The sequence below is a fragment of the Solanum dulcamara genome, chromosome 10 (genome assembly GCF_947179165.1).
Source record: "Solanum dulcamara chromosome 10, daSolDulc1.2, whole genome shotgun sequence".
NCBI classification, from domain to species: domain Eukaryota; kingdom Viridiplantae; phylum Streptophyta; class Magnoliopsida; order Solanales; family Solanaceae; genus Solanum; species Solanum dulcamara.
The window spans coordinates 60,358,856-60,381,169 of NC_077246.1; the positions used below are offsets into that span (position 1 = coordinate 60,358,856).

The 22,314-nt window shown below is 32.0% G+C and overlaps 1 protein-coding gene and 2 pseudogenes across 1 annotated transcript; 1 reads left to right on the top strand and 2 right to left on the bottom strand.

Annotated features, from left to right (window-relative positions):
- On the bottom strand, nucleotides 1–4,294 carry LOC129871459 (transmembrane emp24 domain-containing protein p24delta9). The gene is made up of 4 exons (XM_055946369.1): nucleotides 3,954–4,294; nucleotides 1,606–1,815; nucleotides 407–483; nucleotides 1–318 (listed from the first exon to the last, which is right to left on the bottom strand). Exons 1-4 carry the CDS (start codon nucleotides 4,164–4,166, stop codon nucleotides 174–176), a joined length of 645 nt encoding a protein of 214 aa, XP_055802344.1. The 5' UTR covers nucleotides 4,167–4,294; the 3' UTR covers nucleotides 1–173.
- Nucleotides 4,295–17,391: 13,097 nt separating this feature from the next.
- Nucleotides 17,392–20,337, top strand: LOC129869839 (uncharacterized; annotated as a pseudogene).
- A 361-nt stretch (nucleotides 20,338–20,698) lies between these two features.
- LOC129869840 (uncharacterized) lies at nucleotides 20,699–21,855 on the bottom strand (annotated as a pseudogene).
- Nucleotides 21,856–22,314: the final 459 nt, after the last annotated feature.

The following is a 22,314-nucleotide window of genomic DNA, read 5'->3' on the forward strand; positions in this document are numbered from 1 at the left end:
TTGCTATGGAAAGTAACCTGTCAACTAGAACTGACGGTGGAGGGGTTAAGAGTTTTCAAAATACAATTTTCGATCACATTGTACATGAAACACAACTTTCCTTCTAACTATTGTGTTGGTCTATAAAAAATTCTACCGCGAACATAAGAGCAGTGAAAAATTTGAGAATAACATTAGATTAGCTTCTTCTTTTCGAAAAAGGTTTTCAAATGCCACAACTGCAATCCTGCTACAGATAAGCATACAAAGATTGACAGTCCAGTCATCCAAGCCATTTTGGAGTTTGTTGATCTGTTAAGTTCTTGCATTTCTTCCTCCCTGTAATATGTCGAAAAATTTCAACCTCTATTTCATTAGCTTAGATTCATGAGGATGAGATTGATAACAAGAATTAACGTTAACTTACCTTTCACGTAGATAAAACATCTCATCATGGATGTTTTTAACATGTTCATACATCTTTTTCAGTTCTAATTCCATAAGCTGACAAGAGGACAGATGAAAAAGCAATTACAAATCTAGCAGTCGGTGAAATCTGAGGCAATCGAAAGAATACCTCTCTTAACATTCTTTTTTTTCAGGCACAAGGGGGAAGGTCATTAAAATATTGAATGAGCTATGTGCACATATAGGAATAAGAAAATGGAAAAAAGCATGGAGAGACTACTTGATATGAGTTCAAGGTCAAAAATCACACCGCAAATCAAACGTAACTTCCAAGTTAAGAACTTGGTTATTTCAAACAGGAATAGAATAAAGTGCAGTATATTCTGCTTTAATTGAATTATTCAACTAAAATTCATATGATTGTATAGCTCACCTCCTGTACCTCTTCGCATTGAAAGCAGTTATATCAAGAATAAAGCATATCAATTTACAAGAGGCCCCCCAAATTCTGATACCTTGCCAATTAAAAAAACAAAAAACGAAAGGCCCCAAACTGCTCAATCCAATCATTTCTTTGTTGTTTCTTCTTCTAAGAAGTCAAGTTCATGAAAAGTATTTGTATATAACAGCCAAATGGTCAACCTGAGCCAAAAAGCTGCAGTCTTTGAGGCTGCTTAAGTGCAATTAGATGCTTCTTTAAGCTAGAGAACAGATCAGACGTTCATGAACATTTAAAAGTTATTCAATGAATGTTTCTTTTGTATTGTTAAAGTGAAATGCTCCAAGAGCTATGCACTCTCATCTGAACATTAGTAGTTTTGATGAAACAAAAGAAAGTCATGGAGGCACAAATAGGAAGTTAAATGTCCCTCTGTCCCAATTTATGAGCCACGCTTTCCTTTTTAGTTGTTACAAAAAGAATGTCACCTTTTAATAATTGGAAACTACTTAACTTTATAATTCTCATTTTAACTTAATGAAATGATTTATAGCCCCACAAATAGTCAACGAGTGTTTTAGACCATAATTTCAAGTCTTTTTTTCTTTCATCAACTTTGTGCCAAGTCAAACAGTGTCACATAAATTGGAACCGAGGGAGTACAAAAATACATGAGTCAATATCTGTGAAACTGCCAGTGTGGCTCAAGACGAATAGATAGGGACACCCATATACATGTGAATTGACATAAGCAAGAATGAAGAAGAAAGAAGGCTTACGTCAACAGAGCCTTTCTTGGCAACATTGGTCCAGTCCTTAGCAGCTACACCACTCTTCCAGTCAAAATCGATAGTCATACTAATGGGAGGCTTGTGATCAGCAGCATAGAAGCAAGCCATATAATCCCCAGCTTCTGCTGTCTCAAATGCAAAATGCCCCTCAGGAACATTATCCGCATAATGAAAGGTATTCCCATGCGTAGATGTCACCTAAATCACACAATCCATATAAAACTTCATCTTTTGACCAGAGGAAACTGATTAGTCTGATCAAAGTAACACATGATCCACAAAAAAGCTCCCGTTTTCTGCACGAGAGAGAAGCATAACTCTTCGTTTATGAACCTAAGGGAATCACTCTCTTTTAAGGAAACCTATGAAAATCCTTAGATCACACGTATCCTTATTACTCATGTGTCCAAATAGCTTAAGAGAAAAGAAAACTCCTATTAAAAATCAGAATTTTGTGGTTCATCCGGACAAAATGCAAAAGAATCAAACAGGTTTTCTCTAGTCAAAATATCCGATCTCAAGTTTTAGAAGCTAACTCCGCCCGATTGAGTTTCATATCATGTGTAAGCTCACATTGCCAATCCCAATACCAAATAAATAAACAGGGTAAGGTTGATACATAGTATTTCGGAAACAGCTTTTCTACCTACACGAGATAGTGGCAAGGTCTGCGTACACTCTACCCTCCCCAGACCCCACTTAGTGTGATTTCACTAAGTATGTTGTTGTTGTTGTAAGGTTGATACATAATTTTGAGGTTGATACAGACAAAACGTAAATCAATCAAGCAGATATTGACTAACCAAAAGTTCCAACTGAAGGGTTTAGAAGCTAACCCTGTCTGCTCACATTTTTTGCCACAATATCGATAAAGGGAAGGGAGAAAGCTGACTTCCAGTGTAAAACTAGCAAACACACTCAGATACACGCTACATCAGTACTATTAGAATGAAACAAGTCCATATGGAGCAAACAAAATACGCCCCCCCGTCCCATATTATTTGTCCACTTTCCCCTTTACATGCCCCTTATAAAAATCATAAATAAGAAAGTATTTTTACTAATTCACCCTTTAACTCTTTTTAATACACTCTATTTATATCCTTATCTATCAATACCCCAAGTATGACTCAAACTTACAAACTCGAGTTAATGAAGTATCAAGATCATTTATGGAAAAGTCGGTTCAAGATAATATTTTGAATTTTTCATTGCACTGTTCAAAAACATTTCATGGTGAAAAATTTTTGGAGCCAAAAATTTCTACATGAAATTTGCTTGAATCCTATATGAAAATGAAACATTTCCCATCTAAAATTTCCTATAACAAGAAAGATTGACCTGCTAAAAGATGCAAATGGGTGGGAGTTAAGAATTTAGGCAATTAATGCACTCTTTTGAGTAAAGTGTACATGAAAAAGATTTAACAATGGAAGAACTATACAATATTTATGTAGGCAATCAATACTGTTTACACTTTCAAAAACAATTAATTTTAAGGGCAAAATGGAAAGTAACTAATTCTATCCTGGTTTTGTAGATTGACAAGTAAATTGGGAGAAATATGTTTAGTAATGTGACATGTGATATGGGACAGAAGGAGTACAACATATTCACATAGCCTATCCCAACTAATTTGGAATTAAGGCATATTAATATAGTTGTTGTAGAAAGTTTCGCCAGAAAGGCCCACATTGGGGGTAAAATGCTCCCTAACAAAGGCTATTCCGTATCCAATAAGAGTCTAAAGTGCTCCCAAACAAAAGCAATTCCATATACAATAAGAGTCTAAAGTGCTCACAAACAAAGGCAATTCCATATACAATAAGAGTCTAATGTGCTCCCAAACAAAGGCAATTCCGTATCCAATAAGAGTCTACAGTTCTCCAAAACAAAGGCCATTCTATATACAATAAGAGTCTAATGTGCTCCAGAACAAAGGCAATTCCATATCCAATAAGAGTCTGTTTGGATGGACTTATAGTTTGTAACTTATATGCCAAAAGTCATGAGCTAGGATTTCTACCTTATGCCTTTTAAAGCATATTTTTGTTATTTTGACTTTAAAAAAAGTGCTTTAAAAGCAATTTTCAATCTTACCCAAAACACTACAAAAGTATTTAAAAGATATTTTGGCTTAAAAACACCTAAATCAATCCCGAACTTCACCACATCATTGAAATGCGTAATGGGTAAAGCTTATGCAGGCTTAACCAGAAATTCAAAAACTCATAAATTTTAACAATAAATAGATCAAATTGAACAGATCCAATTGCTTCAAAGCCCAAAAAAATCAATCAAAATCAGACGAAAATCGAAAAATAAAATAAAATTACCCTGATGGTGACTTTGTGAGTATCAGGTAAAGGATGTGGTTCATTGGGATTGACAATATGATACTTGCCAACAGTCATGGAATGACTCTTGATATCTTCAGCTATGCATTTTGTGCGACCCGATAACACTTCGAATTGCAGTGAATGTATTTTCCTCGAAAGAAAAATCAAGATTAGAAACATAAGGAGTGATTTACTTGTTGGGATCATCATTTTTAAGAGTAATAATTGCTAGATTTTTGAAGAAATATAGTCAATTTTGATTTGGTAATGTCTTCTCCAACAATGGGGAGGGAGGATTTCTTGTATGCTATTAGCCTACAACTACTTTTTTGGAAGTTATTTACACACAAGTTTAGCTAAATTTCATAGTGGAAAATTTCAATATATTTCTTATTTTTCTTAAATTATTCGATTTTTTTTTTCCATATTTCTAATACATTACTTATTTTGCTGATACATTAGGTTTTGAGTGTAGAATAATTAATGTTGTTGAGTTATTTATAGATAGTAACGTAATTTAAGTTATGATTGGTTGTTTCAATCAATTACCATGCTAATTAAGGGAAATAATCCTTAAAAAATATAACAGTTATGAAGAGGAATAAAAACTCAAAAAACAGAACTGCGAACAAAAAATTCAATTCAAATTTTGATTTTCATCAAGCGAATCGAGATGAATATTGTGATACTACTGAGACATTCTGAAGTTTGGCAATTCGAGGTGAGTTATGAACGATACAAAAGTGATGAAATCGTAGTGGGCGACAATGTATCTTACTCAAATCTAAAAGCAGCAATCGCTATTGAATTGACCATAGATGAATCAGTGAAAAATATTGAAATCCGATACATCGTTCAGGTAACTCGTCGCTAATGATTATTCATAATGATATGAGTGTTAATTTTTACATAGAGTTGAAGAAGAACGAGCTTGATATGGGTGTTAATCTCATGTATCAGAAGCACTAAAGCTTGATACATGAGATTCTGATACATAAACAATATGTATCAGAATTATTAAATCTTGATACATGAGAATCTGATACATAAACAAGATGTATTAGAAGCACTAAAGCTTGATACATGATATTCTGATACATACACATGTATCAGAAGCAATAAAGCTTGGTACATGAGAAACTGATACATAAACAGAATGTATCAGAATTATTACATCTTGATACATGAGAATCTGATACATAAACAGAATGTATCAAAAACAGCAAAGCTTGATACATGAGATTCAAGCATTAAAGAATGATACATGAGAATCTGATACAAAAACAAGATGTATCAGAAGCAGTAAGACTTGATAAATGAGAATCTGATACATAAACAAGATGTATCAAAAGCATTCAAGTTTGATACATGAAAATATGATACATAGACTTTCATCTTATATTCGAGTTTGATACATGAGAAAAACTTAAAAATTTGTTAAATTGTTGAATAGCCAAAAAAATCTGTATAGCTTCTTCACCTATAATATAAATGTTAATCTTTACATAGAGTTGACACATGGACTTTGGTGTCACTATTTATGAGAGAGATAGAGATATGGTTTCAATTAATGGGACAGCCTGACACTGACACATGTCATCTCTAAACTTTCATTCACGGCCACAAACAACTCTCTACAACCTTCTTGATGTTTCTATTCCAACTATCTATTTTTTTATTTTATTAAAAGAAATAGAAAATTCCTCCGTCACTATCCTACGTGGCATCCCACCCCTTCCATTCTTTGTTCTTATATTTTCTCTTCATTTTTTTCATCTCCCCTATTTACACTACTGTGTATATCTCATAATATTTTTTTTTTTTGGGTTGCAAGAGAAGTGAAGCTAAAATACCTATCTTATTATGGTCTAACTTTAATTTTTTTTTCAAGATTTTTGCAGCAATGGTAGCAGATGCACTGGTATGTGGACTTTCTCAATATTTAAAGATATATCAGAAGCAGTAAAACTTGATAAATGAGAATTTGATACATAAACAAGATGTATCAAAAGCAGTAAAGCTTGATACATGAGAATCTAATACATAGACTTTCATTTTATATTCGAGTTTGATACATTAGAAAAACTTAAAAGTCTGCTAAATTGTTGAATAGCCAAAAAAAGTCTGTATAGCTTCTTCACCTATTGATGATTTGAAATCATCAATAAAATTACCCGTATATGCAGTGCCGAATCTCAAGGAGTGTGAAAGAATCTTCTTGATGACATACTTCATTCCTTACATTGACATGAAAAATGATTAAATACAACTTGAATTTGATACATAAACAGGATGTATCAGAAGCATTAAAGATTGATATATGAGAATCTGATACATAAACAAGATGATCAGAAGTAGTAAAGCTTGATACATAAGGATCCGATATAAAAACACGATGTATCAGAAGCATTAAAGCTTGATACATAGGAATCTGATACATAAAGTAGATGTATCAGAAGCTGTAAAGCTTGATACATGAGAATCTTATACATAAATAGGATGTATCGGAAATAGTAAAGCTTGATACATGAGAATTCGATACAAAAATATGATGTATCAGAAGCATTAAAGCTTGATACATAAGAATCTGAGACATAAACTAGATATATCAGAAACAGTGAATCTTCAGAAAAAACGACATTTAAAAAAAACACATCTTATATGAACTCATACCTTTGGGAAATTAAGGCGTGTTGTAACCCATTCAATCTTCTTTTCTGCTTCTTTGGGTGCATGTTGAACTGGAGATTTCGACTTCAATTTCTCAAGTAGCTTATCCATCACTGTTGGATTGTTACGATGTTTAGATCTAACCTTGTCGTAATCTTCTCAAGATGAACCAGAACCCGGTGAAACAAGAATTCCTTGATTTTTATTCAACTGTGTGAGACCAACACTAAAAAATGGAGCGAATCTCATATGTATCAGTGAACAATATGAGTAAAAAAAATAAAAAGTTACAGAAGAAAACAGAGAAAATCGAAGAAGGTGAGAATGAAGTGAGGTTCTAAATAAGGAAAACCTTGAATATACCTTACTTAGAAGCTTGAAATTGAGTAATAGATGGATTGAAATTGAAAAAAAACTGTCGTGGACGAAGCTATCGATTAGGCGTGAATTTAGGATATTTGATATAAGTTAAATGTGATGTATCTGTGAGAGAGTGAGAGAGTTAAAAAAAGAGGGATTTTTGATATTTTTACAAATGGTAGAGAATATTAGTAAATATAGTAATATAACATGTGTAAATGGGTATTTTCCCCTTATTTATATACCATGTGATATTAGTTTTTCATAAATAATTATTAATATTTTATATCTTTTAATCATTTAATTTTATTCTATTTATTTTCACATATAGAAATTGAATATGTAGTTATTTTTCTTTTGAATTGCTTGTTTAACTTAACTTATTTTAATCAGCATATATTTTGTTTTCAGCTTATAAGTTGCTTAAAATAAGTTAAGTTAAACAGACTCAATTATTTTTAGGATTTATTTTAAGTACAAAATGACTTTAAGTTAACTAGCTAGATAATCAAAAAAGCTGAAAACACCTTATAAGCAATTTATAAGCCAATTCAAACGAGCTCTTAGTCCCCTAACACAATTTTGGAGATTTTTTTTGAACATATTCCTTCTAGTGCTCCTAGATTATGATATTTGGCTTTGATGTGTACTGCTTTTCAATATAACGAATTCATATATAACTTAAAACTTCTCTTAAATTGGTTAATAACAGTTATTCTGTAGTCATTACTAGAAAAACACTTAAAATCAACGGTTAATATTGATCATGTCCGTCGATTTATTGGCCTAAATTGATGTCAAAGAGATATTGATTTTTGGCTTGTCGCTTTCGAATCAACGGACAAAGTCGAAAAGTGTGAGGGCTATTTGTTGGTTCCTTTAAGTCTATTAGGTCGAATTTTTTATTGAATACCCAACGTAAAAAATTATATCCGGCAGACAGTGCCATTTTTTCCAAAATTAATTTGTTTTTACAATTATTTTTTAATAAATAAATTAATTTAAAAATCATAAAATACTGGCATCCCCCGATTTTTTGTATAGATTTTTTCTTTATGACGTAAAGTGAGAGTTTCCCTTATTTATGCTTTTCTAGTCTCTTTGTATCAAGAAGAGTCTTCTCATTTAGGTCAATAGTTTCTAGGTTTCATTTGCTAGTGTCGGGGATGAGTCGGCTGCCCTTAGTAGGACTAGGGGTGTTCATGGTTCGGTTTGGATCGGTTATTGATTAAAATCATAACCAAACCAATTTAATCGATTATTAAATGTCTAAAACCATAATCAAACCAAGTAAAATAATAACCACGGGTTTGGTTATTGTCGGTTTGGTTCGGTTATTCGGTTTATGACTAGCCGAGACAATTCAAATATTCTCTCTCTACATTCTTCAAATTCTTACGAAGCTCTTTTTTCCTCATGGCCCACAGAGATTCGAAACAGAAAAGGAAACAACTTAAACATTCTAAACAAAAAGGAAAACAACTTAAAATCAATTTAAAATTTGAAAAACTTCTTATAAACCTTCTCAAAATTTGATAATCTTGTACTTGGGGTTGAGAAGTTGAGGTTGCTTTTGAGCCTTCACTGTTAGTCTATGACTGTGGGTCTGTGACTTTGTGAGAAACCAACGTGAGAGGAACAGAAATGTAAAAGAAAAATAGATACTAGGGTTTTAAAGTTTTAACTTTTACCTTATGTTGCTGTCTGCTGCTTAAGTGCTTAGTGCTTATTAGGAATTTAGAATTTAGAATTGGGCTTGAGAGTTGGGCTTGGATTGTTGGGCCTTAAAAATAAGTAGATTAATATTAAATTAATAATTAAAAGGTATAAAATATCTTTAATTATTTATGAAAAACTAATATTATACATATAAATAATTATAAATTTTATGTATATAATTATCGGTTTAGTTCGGTTATTTATTCGGTTATTTTTTCCTATAACCATAACCAAACCAAATATTATCGGTTATTCAAATTTAAAACCAAACCAAACCAAATGTCGGTTTTTTTATTCGGTCTGGTTAAATTTTCGGTTTGGTTTTGGTTTTAACCAAAACTGTGAACAACCCTAAGTAGGACGGTCCACTTATGAACTACCATAGGATCGGAGGTTAAGTTTATGTCCCCCTCCTTGTATTTTTCTGTTTTATTTATGATAAGGCTTGGAGGTATGTGACTCAACCCCTGACTACCACGAGGGGCGGGATTCTTGTGTAGGGTTCCAAATCTTTCAAAAGTGATAGGTATGTGTTCTTTCTTGACACTCTCTTAGATTGTCTATCCCTTTATATCTGGGACCGTTTAAAAAATAAATAAAAAATAAAATAAAATACTGATATTGTCAGTCGGTGTGCTCTTAAATATCAAGAGCAAACTGACGTATAGTGTCGATTTTTTCATAAAATCGATAGAGTAACTAATTTTGTCCGTCGATTTTCTACAAAAAAAAAATCAAATCTAGAAATCTGTAATTTCTATATTCCATCTGACAATTCAAAATGCAATTCAATATCAACTACAATCCAACACTATTTGATATCAAATCAATTCTAAATAAGTTACAACATCAACAACGTCAGTTTTCTGCAAAAAAAAAAAAAATCAAATCTAGAAATCTGTAATTTCTGTATTCCATCTGGAAATCAAAATGCAATTCAATATCAACTACAATCCAACACTATTTGATATCAAATCAATTCTAAATAAGCTACAACATCAACAACGTCAGTTTTCTGCAAAAAAAAAAAAAAACAATCAAATCTAGAAATCTGCAATTTCTACATTCCATCTGCCAATTCAAAATGCAATTCAATATCAACTGCAATCCAACATTAATTGATGTCAAATCAATTCTAAATAAGCTACAACATAGCAATTATCAATAAAAAAAACATCAAATTCAATATAAAAGATCCATTAAAAGGATCCATAGAGTCTACCAAACTTCAAACCAACAAATTTTCAAATTGTTTTTAAAGTTGGTTAACAATCCTAAGAAGGAAGAAACTTGATCAATATAGTCGCCACCATCCAAAGAGCCAATTTAATCAACCGAGGTGAGAGGAGAATGATCTCGTCCAATCGGACTATTCACATGTGCTTTGAGTGTCTCGACGGTACTGCACATGCTTTGATGAGGTATACAACCCAGCCTCAAAACGTTTGAAGAATGTAAAGATGCATCAAACGACTCAAGGTAAAAATTATCATTCGCCGGAAGAATAAAATTTAGTACAGGTTATTTGGAAGCAAAACGACTCAACATTTTGGGTCATCATTGCGACAGTTTGCTAAAATTGAACTACCCTCAAAGACTGATTGCACGCTGACACATGCCTCGAAAAAGACTCGATTGAATGACCTACATTTGAAGTATTAAATAGAGGAGTAGCTTCATTCTAATGGAAGATACGATGCAGAAGAAAAACAAAAATTCAAAATCCACAAAGAAAGGAGAAGGAAATGCATCGTCATTCTCCGAACAAAAGGAAAGCTTAAATTTGGATAACGTGGGCACCATCTGTATACGATTAAAAAATAAATAACCAAAACGTGTGGCCTAGTTAAATTATGACACGTGGAGGACACTAGCAATTACGTAAGGCATAGTCAGATGAAACGTGGGGTTGAATCAAGCAAGGACTTAGTTGTTATAAAATTGTCCCATGAGTGAAGTCGGACGTTACTCTTTACTCTTAAATTCATTAATTATGTTATTTATCATGAGATTTAGGGATTAATTATAGATAATCAACTTCTGAGAAGACACCTCTATAAAAATTGTGAAATCATCACCTCTTAAACAATGGAATTCTACTTTACAAAACATTAAAACTTCTTTGACAATTTCGTTACTTAACCCATTGGCTTATTGCCTTATTTGAGCTTGTCCGGGGATATCTACAGCATTAACATCGATATCACTGAAATCAAGCCGACTTAGGCTATTCTAATTCCTTATTTGCTTAATATATTTAATTTGCCATTAGCTTATTTCGTACTTGCTTAGTAAATTATTTGTTTCGATCAAAATAATACCTCTTCTCCTTTGTATAAATTCAATTATAACTTGTTGGTGAAATTATAAGATTACAAATTACAATTGAAAAATAAAATGAAGAAATTAACTTCACTTCTTGGCTGAGGCGCGGATATCTCGCTCTCTTTAAGGAGATTCAAGCCCACTGCAGTAAATCGTTTCACTGGTCCAGCAGTAATCCTCTTGACTTGTCCCCTCCAGGATACAACAGCCTTATCACAAAAATGTAACTCAACAAACTCTGGACAAGAGTTGAGTTTAAAGCTCTACACAAAGAACACCTCCCTTCAACTAATAAGAACTCTCTTTTTTATATAAACTTAACTCTCTCAATTTTTTCTTCTCTTATTCTTCCTTCAAAACAAAGAAGACCTCTCTATTTATAGGAGAGAAAATCATACAAAGATGAAAAAATAATAGAATGCCATCATTATCATCATTTAGTGTACCATTATGATTTAGTGCACCATTATGATTTAGTGCACCACTTATTAGTGATAATTAAATTAAAAATACATAATAATATGAATTAGTGCACCACTTATTAGTGATAATTAAATTAAAAATACATAATGGAATGATTTAGTCTTGCACTAAATAAAGATGATAATGAAAGACATTTTTATGCACTAAAGAAAGAATAATAAAGATGACATTAAATGTCATCAATGGACAATTGCTAAAATTGCAATATAATAAAATGTTAAAATGTTCACACACTAACAATCCCCCACTCATTTTAATATTGTATAAGAGAGTTTATCAGCTGAAGGAAGATTACTATACATAATGAAGGTGTGCTCTGCATTGAACCTCCACTTAGTGAAACAATAACTTTTACTCCAGAGTCGTAGTGGTCTCAGACTTGAACTATGACTGCTTAAGGGACATAAAATATTACTGCTCACACATAGTAATCAAGGTATTGTCACGAGCTTTATAAGCCAGCACATTACGGCCTTGTGCTATCCCGGTTTTATGAGTGCTTTTGAGAATAAGCCTAATTCTCATAGGAAGCGGCCTACTTCCATACTCACATAGGTGAAATCTGTCGAGAGTGCTCCTGTAAATTTAACACTCCACCCATACGGGCTACAGATTTTCATTAAGAGTTTTTTAAACTCAACCTCCACAATTCACTACAGGAAACAATGCACTCACATCATAGGGAGAGAATAAAAATAGTGCATTTTTTTCACAACAAGTCATCATATGATTCGTTTTTCCCATTGAACCTGGTTATAGGATCTCTAGTCTCCAAGTTGGGTTTCCTCATATATGACTCATGTATTTATAGGCTTCAATCCCATCCCCCTCGATGTGCTCCAGACCTTTTCTCTTGTTAAGGCCTTAGTAAGAGGATCTGCAAGATTTTCACAAGATTTGACATAATCAACATTAATGGTACCACTTGTCAAATATGATCTTACATTACTGTGTTTCCTCCTTATAGGTCTGGATTTACCGTTGTAATAACGATTTTGAACTCTACCAATTGCTGCAGTGCTATCACAATGAATTAAAATTGGAGGAATTGGTTTTTCAAAATAAGGTATTTGAAATAATAAATCTCTTAACCAATTCGCTTCCTCACTAGCTGAAGCTAAAGCAATTAGTTCAGCTTCCATGGTAGAGTTAGCAATTATAGTTTGTTTTTTTGATTTTCAACAAACAGCACCACCACCCAATGTAAAAATGTAACCAGTGGTAGAACAGGAATCACCTGCTAAAGTGTTCCAATCTGCATCAGAAAAGCCTTCAAGTACAGCAGGATATTTTTTATAGAACAAACCACAAGTTTTTGTTCCAATTAAATATCTCATAACTCTTGTTATAGCATGCCAATGTTCATTACCTGGCTTGCTAGTAAACCTGCTAAGTACTCCTACTGCATATGCAATATCAGGCCTAGTGCAATCAGTCACATATCTCAAACTTCCAATTACGCTAGCATATTCCTTTTGATTTATCACATCAATTTCACTTTGAACAGGAAACAAGTGTACACTTGAATCAAAAGGAGTTAAAACATGCTTGCAATCAAGAAAGTTATATTTTTTTAAAATTTTCTCAACATAATGTGACTGGTCAAGGAAAATTCCATCACATGTTCTAGTAATTTTTATTCCTAGAATAAAATTTGCCTCACCAAGATCTTTCATATCAAAATGGCTTCTAAGAATGTTCTTACTATCATCAATAACATTCATATTCGAGCCAAAGATCAATAAATCATCAACATATAGGCAAATAATAACATGTGTATTATTCCAAGACTTATGATATATGCACTTATCACACTCATTTGTTTTAAAATCATTTTCAATCATGCAGGAATCAAACTTTTCATGCCATTGCTTTGGTGCCTGTTTCAAGCCATATAGGGATTTAGTAAGTTTACATACTTTGCTTTCTTGGCCTGCTTCAACAAAACCTTCAGGTTGTTCCATATAAATTTCTTCATTAAGTTCTCCATTTAAAAAAGCAGTTTTTACATCCATTTGATGAATATGCAAATCAAAAATTGCAGCCATAGCAATTAAAAGTCTAATGGATGTAATTCTTGTTACCGGAGAAAAAGTATCAAAAAACTCTAGGCCTTCTAGTTGCTTAAACCCTTTAGCAACTAGTCTAGCCTTATATTTATCGATTGATCCATCTGGTTTTATCTTTTTTCGTAAGACCCATTTGCAACCAATTGTTTTACAACCTGGTGGTAAATCAACTAACTTCCAAGTTTTATTAGAAATTAGTGATTCCATTTCATCATTTACAGCCTCTTTCCAAAAAATAGAATCATACGAAGATAAAGCTTCTTGTAAAGTGAAAGGGTCATCTCCAACATTAAAAACATAAAAATCAGGCCCAAAATCTTTTTCTACTCTAGCTCTTTTACTTCTTCTTACCTCAAAATCATCAATTTCTTTATTTTTTAAAATGGAAGAAGAAGAACTAGGTAGTGATAAAATATTTTGTTCAATTCTTTGACCCCCACTATTTTTAGAATCAAAAGGAAATTTATTTTCATGAAAAATAGCATCACCTGATTCTATTACAATTTTATCTTCAAGATTAAAAAATCTATAGGCTGTACTATTTGAAGCATAACCAAGAAAAACACAAGTAGTAACTTTCTTACCCAATTTTGTAACTTTGGGATCCATTAGCCTCACAAATGCTAGACAACCCCAAACTCTTAGATATCCCAAATTTGGCTTATGACCTTTCCACAACTCAAAAGGTGTTAGTTTAGTCTTTTTATGAGGCACTCGATTTAACACATAACATGCAGTCAAAATAGCTTCACCCCAAAAATTCAAAGGTGCATTTGACTCAATAAGCATGGCATTAGTCAATTCAACCAAAGTTCTATTTTTCCGTTCCGCTACACCATTAGATGAAGGAGAATAAGGAGGAGTAGTTTCATGAATTATTCCCAATGATCTAACAAAAGAATTAAACTCATTTGACTCATATTCACGGCCTCTATCACTTCTAATTCTTTTTATTTTCTTCCCAAACTGATTTTCAACCTCATGGAGAAAAAATTTAAAATTTTCAAAAGCATCACTTTTATTTTTCATTAAGTAAACATATGTAAACTTAGAAAAATCATCAATGAAAGTGATAAAATATCTATTTCCTCCACGAGTTAAAATTCCTCCAAGTTCACAAATATCAGTGTGAACTAATTCTAATAAATCAGTTTTTCTTTCAACTTTAAAATGAGGCCTTTTAGTGATTTTTGCTTTACTACAAGCTTCACACTTTTCAAAATTCTTTTTAATCACTGGGATTAATCCTAAATTACTCATGATTCCAACATAACGATCATTAATATGACACAAACGAGCATGCCAAAAATTAGTAGAAGAAAACATGTAAACAAAAGTAGAAATTTTATTCATTTCAACATTCAGTTTAAACATCCCATCACAAGCATACCCCTTTCCCACAAAAATACCTTTTTTCACAATTACATATTGATCAGATTCAATAATTTGTTTAAAGCCTGCTTTATTAAGAAGAAAACTAGACATCAAGTTTTTTCTCATGGAAGGAGTATAAAGTACATCTTTCAAAGTTAATATCCTTCCAGAGGTAAAACACAATTCGACATCTCCCATTCCAAGCACTTGAGTAGTATGAGAATCACCGAGCATGATGGTTTTGGGCTCTCCAAAAGGAGTATATTTTTTAAACCAATCTTTGTCATAACAGACATGACGGTTTGCACCAGAATCAGCCCACCATCCATCAACATTCTCAACCATGTTTATGTCTGTAATCATTGCCACAAAAGGCTCTTCGGTAACGTTTGCCTGAGGTATAGGACCACGTTTCCGGTATCTGCAAAATCGAGCAATATGCCCACTCTTGCCACAGACAAAGCACGGTCCTTTATCATAAACTTGTTGATTTTGTGCTTGGCTATTTTCACCATTATTTTTCTTGGAAAGTCTACCATTATTTTTCTTGAACTTTTTCTTCTTAGGCTTCAAAGAGGTATTTTTGTTAGATTCAGGAGTAATATATTTTGAAGTAACTAAATTTACCTTCGTTGTGATGTTGCTCTCTTCATTTTGTAAAAGTGCATCTTGGCCCCTTGCCTCCTCTTCCATGCGGATTTTCATGATCAAAGTCTCAAGAGAGGTTTCCTTTTGTTTGTGGCGCATAGTTTTTTGAAACTCCTTCCATGAAGGTGGAAGTTTGTCTATTATGCCACAAACAATAAGATTGTCTCCAATTTTGACTTCCTCAGACCTGAGCTCTCCAACGATCATTATAAAATCTTGAGCTTGGTCTATCACTGATTTATCATCCACCATTTGGAAACGAAAAAATCGACTAGCAGCATATTTTTTCGCTCCAGCTTCTTCGGTATCATATTTACTCTGCAATGCTTTCCATATTTTCTTTGCACTAGAGTAAGTTCTATCATAATAATCATAAAAATTATCAGATAGACAATTAAGAATATAATACCGACACTTGTAGGAATCATTATTGTACTTTTCCACTTTCTCTTGATGAGAAATTAGTTCATCGTTATCCATGGAGAGGATGTCAACTTTATTAGGATTTTTTTGTGTCAACACATATGAAACATTGAGAAGACTTAAGTAGAAAAGTACTTTACCCTTCCATCTCTTGAAATGATTACCATTAAACCGAAATGGTTTGTTTAGATCTCCCATCTTGATATCCGCGGATTTTTCAATTGTAGCCATATTGAATCTCCTTAAAATTGTTGGTGAAATTATAAGATTACAAATTACAATTGAAAAATAAAATGAAGAAATTAACTTCACTTCTTGGCTGAGGCGCGGATATCTCGCTCTCTTTAAGGAGATTCAAGCCCACTGCAGTAAATCGTTTCACTGGTCCAGCAGTAATCCTCTTGACTTGTCCCCTCCAGGATACAACAGCCTTATCACAAAAATGTAACTCAACAAACTCTGGACAAGAGTTGAGTTTAAAGCTCTACACAAAGAACACCTCCCTTCAACTAATAAGAACTCTCTTTTTTATATAAACTTAACTCTCTCAATTTTTTCTTCTCTTATTCTTCCTTCAAAACAAAGAAGACCTCTCTATTTATAGGAGAGAAAATCATACAAAGATGAAAAAATAATAGAATGCCATCATTATCATCATTTAGTGTACCATTATGATTTAGTGCACCATTATGATTTAGTGCACCACTTATTAGTGATAATTAAATTAAAAATACATAATAATATGAATTAGTGCACCACTTATTAGTGATAATTAAATTAAAAATACATAATGGAATGATTTAGTCTTGCACTAAATAAAGATGATAATGAAAGACATTTTTATGCACTAAAGAAAGAATAATAAAGATGACATTAAATGTCATCAATGGACAATTGCTAAAATTGCAATTTAATAAAATGTTAAAATGTTCACACACTAACATAACTTTTCTGGATAAACATAAATTGTGTGCACCATCTCAATTTGTGAGGGGCATTAAAAAAATGTTCTAAATGTTGTTATCCGTCCCCAAATCCTTATTATAATAATTCTCATAATGCTTGTGCTTTTAATAGTATGGATCTTTATGAAATTTTATTAGAAATATATGGGGATATATGTGAGAAAATTTAAATGAGATGAGACACTTAATAGAAGGAATACGTGAGTTTGCACAAGAGATCACACAATTTGGCGTTATGTTATTCATACTTGAAAGCTAAATTAAGTGCAAAAGTTGATGTGTATAATGCTTAAGTCTCAACAAATTAGTTATGAGTTATGTGAAGCTAAAAAAGAATTAATAAGTCAAGTCGAGAAGCTAAAAATAAAGAGACAATATTTAACTATACTTTAATTGAAGATGTCAGAGGTCAAGAAAGTGTACAATGTTGAAAATGTCAAAAATAGCACTTTTGGACAGGGTTGTGAAAGGCAAGTGCCTTATCTCCTTTGGCGAAAAGCGAGGCTAGGCAAGGCCTTGTCATCTATTCCTTGGCAACGCGGCAAGGCGAGGCGACAAATGTGTCGCCTTTTATTTTTTTGTTTTTAAAAAGAACTAATTTAATAATTAAAAGGCAATATTAGGATTTATTTGGTGTTTTGGGGAACCTGCGACTCTCTTCTGGCAGTATTAGAGTTTATTTGGTGTTTCGGTGAACCTGTGACTCTCTTCTCCTACGGGACTCTTATTCTTTCTTCTTCAGTTCTTCAGTTCTTCAGTTCAAGACCTCAGTTGCTCAGAAGGTACGTTTTCTACTCCTTTTTTTTTCTTCTTTATTCTCTTCTTCTGTTCTTTTCTTCTTTCATATGCATTCAGCACAGCAGTGTGCAGTCTCTGATTTTTTATTTCTAAAGATACTGACTGCAATCTGCCTATATTTTTTTTTTTAAAAATAATTAATCCTTCTACGTTTATTTTTGTCCTTCTCAATTTAGTTTTATACTAATTTGATAATCTTGAAGAAGAGTAGACTTTTAGAGTTCTAGTTTTGCTAGTTAATTGTCTTATGAATTATTGTGTCATTAGGATCTAGATTTTTAGTATCTACTATTAGTTTTTGAATTGAAATATTTGCTAATATATATTGTTGCTATTGAGAATGAATATTTATATATGCTATTAAATATTTTAAGTTTTTGGTGGCGCCTAAAATCAAAAAGGTGAGGTAAACCTTTATCACCTTTCGCCATTCAAAACACTGCTTTTGGAGTTGAAGTGTGTTGGACCTCATTCTAAACACTTTTCGTTTTCGACATTATGTTTGATTGACGACACAAAAATTGAGTCTTCCAAACCTATGAAGAAGTATGTAGACAAAGAACAAGACCCTTCTGTCATGCCGAAGAGACAAAACGACATACCTCGTTTAGATATCAAGAGGCGAAAGATATGACATCTATTGTTTACTCTCTCTCTCTATATATATAAAATACTAAACTATGAACAATTTGGCGAGACAACAGTCTTTTTTTCTTTTTCCTTGAGAGGAACATATAACCAATATCGGGTTGAATTCTCGGATGATTATTTAATTAATATTTATTATTTTAGGGAGAATTTTTTTTATTTCAATTTTCTTCAATAAAAAAATAATTTTCTAAGATGATAAATACTATTAGTTAAGTAATCATCCAACAAATCTAACTCAACTAATATCAAAAGAGACCCATTTCATGCTCTCCTTTCATATATATATATATATATATATGTTGGCCAGCCATTCATATATCTCCTGCTGCGCATACAGAAAGAGAAAAGAAATTATCAAGAATTCATATCAACAGTCTACATTCCAGCCTACCTTCTCCTTTCAGAGTCTATCCGAAGAGAATCCAATTAATCTTGATCGTTAATATCTAAATTGATTGTTTTTTGTTTAAAAATTCTTGTTTAGGCAATTCATATCATCCATAGTGTTTTGATTTAAGATTTCAATTCTTCTGTATTTCAACAATAATATAGTGCACTAATTTAGTGTTCTATAAGGAGTCCATAGGCCTTAACGGTCGTTAAGCCTTAGACCGTTTATGTAGGTGATATATCCCACTAAATTAGTGTGGTATATGTATAAAATAGAAAGTTTGTTTTTGCATATTACTGTCAATGTTTTCCTTTCCCATGCCATTTAAGTTTCAGAATTTTTTTTACGATGAGTATTAAATTTGTAAGAAATTTTATTTAGACACATAAACTATAATATATTCTGATTAAATACATGAATATATGATAATCACTTTTTATTCAAAATTTTGATTTTTTTATATGTATTTTCAAACATTCATTACATAAATAAGTTACAACAATAACAACATACCTAATATTCGGAGAGAATAGAATATATGTCAATCTTATACTACCTTACATAAATAAGTTAATTATTTAAAATATATTATTTCTTTTAATTATATTTCAGACATTATCAATTGATATTAATGTGTATAATTAAAACACAAGACATATTTTATGTAATTAACTTATTTGAAATGCATATAAACCGAAAATGTCTAATTAAAATATGTCATAATTCAAATATATATTTCTAAAATTATTATAAATAAAATCAATGACAAAAAAAAAGGTTTATTTTTAATCTTTTTTTTTACCTCCCATTTTGGAGAATTTATAGTGTTTCCACACTTCCCCTCCAATATGACTCGAACCCAGAATCTACCGGTCGTGGGTGGAGTTGCTTAACCAACTGAGCAAGCTTCACTTGTCTTTTTTTAATCTTTGAGAAAAAGGGCTTTAGGGGTTTAAGCCATTTCCTTCCTTCCGCCTGCAGTCTCAAACCCTAGCTGTACCAATTCCACCACTATGTCTTCTTCAAATTCCCCACAAAACCCACGAACCAAATCCCCACTCCGATACCAATCTAGAAACCCAACAAGAAATTCTCGAAAAAGACACCATTTTGGAGGAAAGACAAGATGAGGAGGAAGAAGAATGTGGGTTCTGTTTATTCATGAAAGAAGGTGGATGTAGAGACCCTTTTACCGATTGGGAAAAATGCGTTGATCAAGGTGAAAAGAACAATGAAGACATTGTAGAAAAGTGTTTTCAAGTTACTTCTGCTTTGCAGAAATGTATGGAAGCTCATTCCGATTACTACGCATCAATATTACAGGTAGAGAAAGATGTAGAGGCAAAAGTTATTGCTGAATTCGAGAAGAACAGGGAATCAGTTGAGCTGAAGGAGGGATTGTAGTTTTGAAGATATTGGGTATGATTTCTTGTTATACATTTGATTTTTTTTAACAGTTGAAAGAGAAGAATTTAGGAGTTTTTTTTTTTTTTTTGAAAATTGAAAAGAGGAAATGGAAATATTTTAATGTTGTGAGCAAAAATATTTTTTCACTATATATATAAAATTTGGGTCCTCTTTTCAATTTAGGAGTTTTTTTAACAGTTGAAAGAGAAGAATTTAGGAGTTTTTTTTTTTTTTTTGAAAATTGAAAAGAGGAAATGGAAATATTTTAATGTTGTGAGCAAAAATATTTTTTCACTATATATGATTTCTTGTTATACATTTGATTTTTTTTAACAGTTGAAAGAGAAGAATTTAGGAGTTTTTTTTTTTTTTTTGAAAATTGAAAAGAGGACCCAAATTTTATATATATAGTGAAAAAATATTTTTGCTCACAACATTAAAATATTTCCATTTCCTCTTTTCAATTTTCAAAAAAAAAAAAAAACTCCTAAATTCTTCTCTTTCAACTGTTAAAAAAAATCAAATGTATAACAAGAAATCATACCCAATATCTTCAAAACTACAATCCCTCCTTCAGCTCAACTGATTCCCTGTTCTTCTCGAATTCAGCAATAACTTTTGCCTCTACATCTTTCTCTACCTGTAATATTGATGCGTAGTAATCGGAATGAGCTTCCATACATTTCTGCAAAGCAGAAGTAACTTGAAAACACTTTTCTACAATGTCTTCATTGTTCTTTTCACCTTGATCAACGCATTTTTCCCAATCGGTAAAAGGGTCTCTACATCCACCTTCTTTCATGAATAAACAGAACCCACATTCTTCTTCCTCCTCATCTTGTCTTTCCTCCAAAATGGTGTCTTTTTCGAGAATTTCTTGTTGGGTTTCTAGATTGGTATCGGAGTGGGGATTTGGTTCGTGGGTTTTGTGGGGAATTTGAAGAAGACATAGTGGTGGAATTGGTACAGCTAGGGTTTGAGACTGCAGGCGGAAGGAAGGAAATGGCTTAAACCCCTAAAGCCCTTTTTCTCAAAGATTAAAAAAAGACAAGTGAAGCTTGCTCAGTTGGTTAAGCAACTCCACCCACGACCGGTAGATTCTGGGTTCGAGTCATATTGGAGGGGAAGTGTGGAAACATTATAAATTCTCCAAAATGGGAGGTAAAAAAAAAAGATTAAAAATAAACCCTTTTTTTTGTCATTGATTTTATTTATAATAATTTTAGAAATATATATTTGAATTATGACATATTTTAATTAGACATTTTCGGTTTATATGCATTTCAAATAAGTTAATTACATAAAATATGTCTTGTGTTTTAATTATACACATTAATATCAATTGATAATGTCTGAAATATAATTAAAAGAAATAATATATTTTAAATAATTAACTTATTTATGTAAGGTAGTATAAGATTGACATATATTCTATTCTCTCCGAATATTAGGTATGTTGTTATTGTTGTAACTTATTTATGTAATGAATGTTTGAAAATACATATAAAAAAATCAAAATTTTGAATAAAAAGTGATTATCATATATTCATGTATTTAATCAGAATATATTATAGTTTATGTGTCTAAATAAAATTTCTTACAAATTTAATACTCATCGTAAAAAAAATTCTGAAACTTAAATGGCATGGGAAAGGAAAACATTGACAGTAATATGCAAAAACAAACTTTCTATTTTATACATATACCACACTAATTTAGTGGGATATATCACCTACATAAACGGTCTAAGGCTTAACGACCGTTAAGGCCTATGGACTCCTTATAGAACACTAAATTAGTGCACTATATAAGTCATTAAAACTAGGACATCAACCATTTTTGCCCTAGTTCACACCTCCTTTATCTTTAAATTTTTTCCTCTTCCTGCATACTTTGTTGAAAGATTAGCCATGTCTAAAGAGTTCGGACGTCAAAATTACCTATACAACCTAATATTTGTTTGTGTGGAGATTATTGTAGGATGAATACATCAAGGACCCCTGGAGTTATGAGTCGTATATTTTTAAGTTGTAAAGTGTCGGAAATAAGGTTGTGTTACTTCTTTAGAGCAAAAA

Bases quoted from the DNA above. Each gene is read 5' to 3' on its own strand.
- LOC129871459 (XM_055946369.1), bottom strand. From the start codon at position 4,166: ATGATGATCCCAACAAGTAAATCACTCCTTATGTTTCTAATCTTGATT. The intron at 1,816-3,953 runs GTAATTTTATTT...TGTGTGATTTAG, and splicing joins CTCACAAAGTCACCATCAGG to GTGACATCTACGCATGGGAA. The intron at 484-1,605 runs GTAAGCCTTCTT...TCCTCTTGTCAG, and splicing joins CCAAGAAAGGCTCTGTTGAC to CTTATGGAATTAGAACTGAA.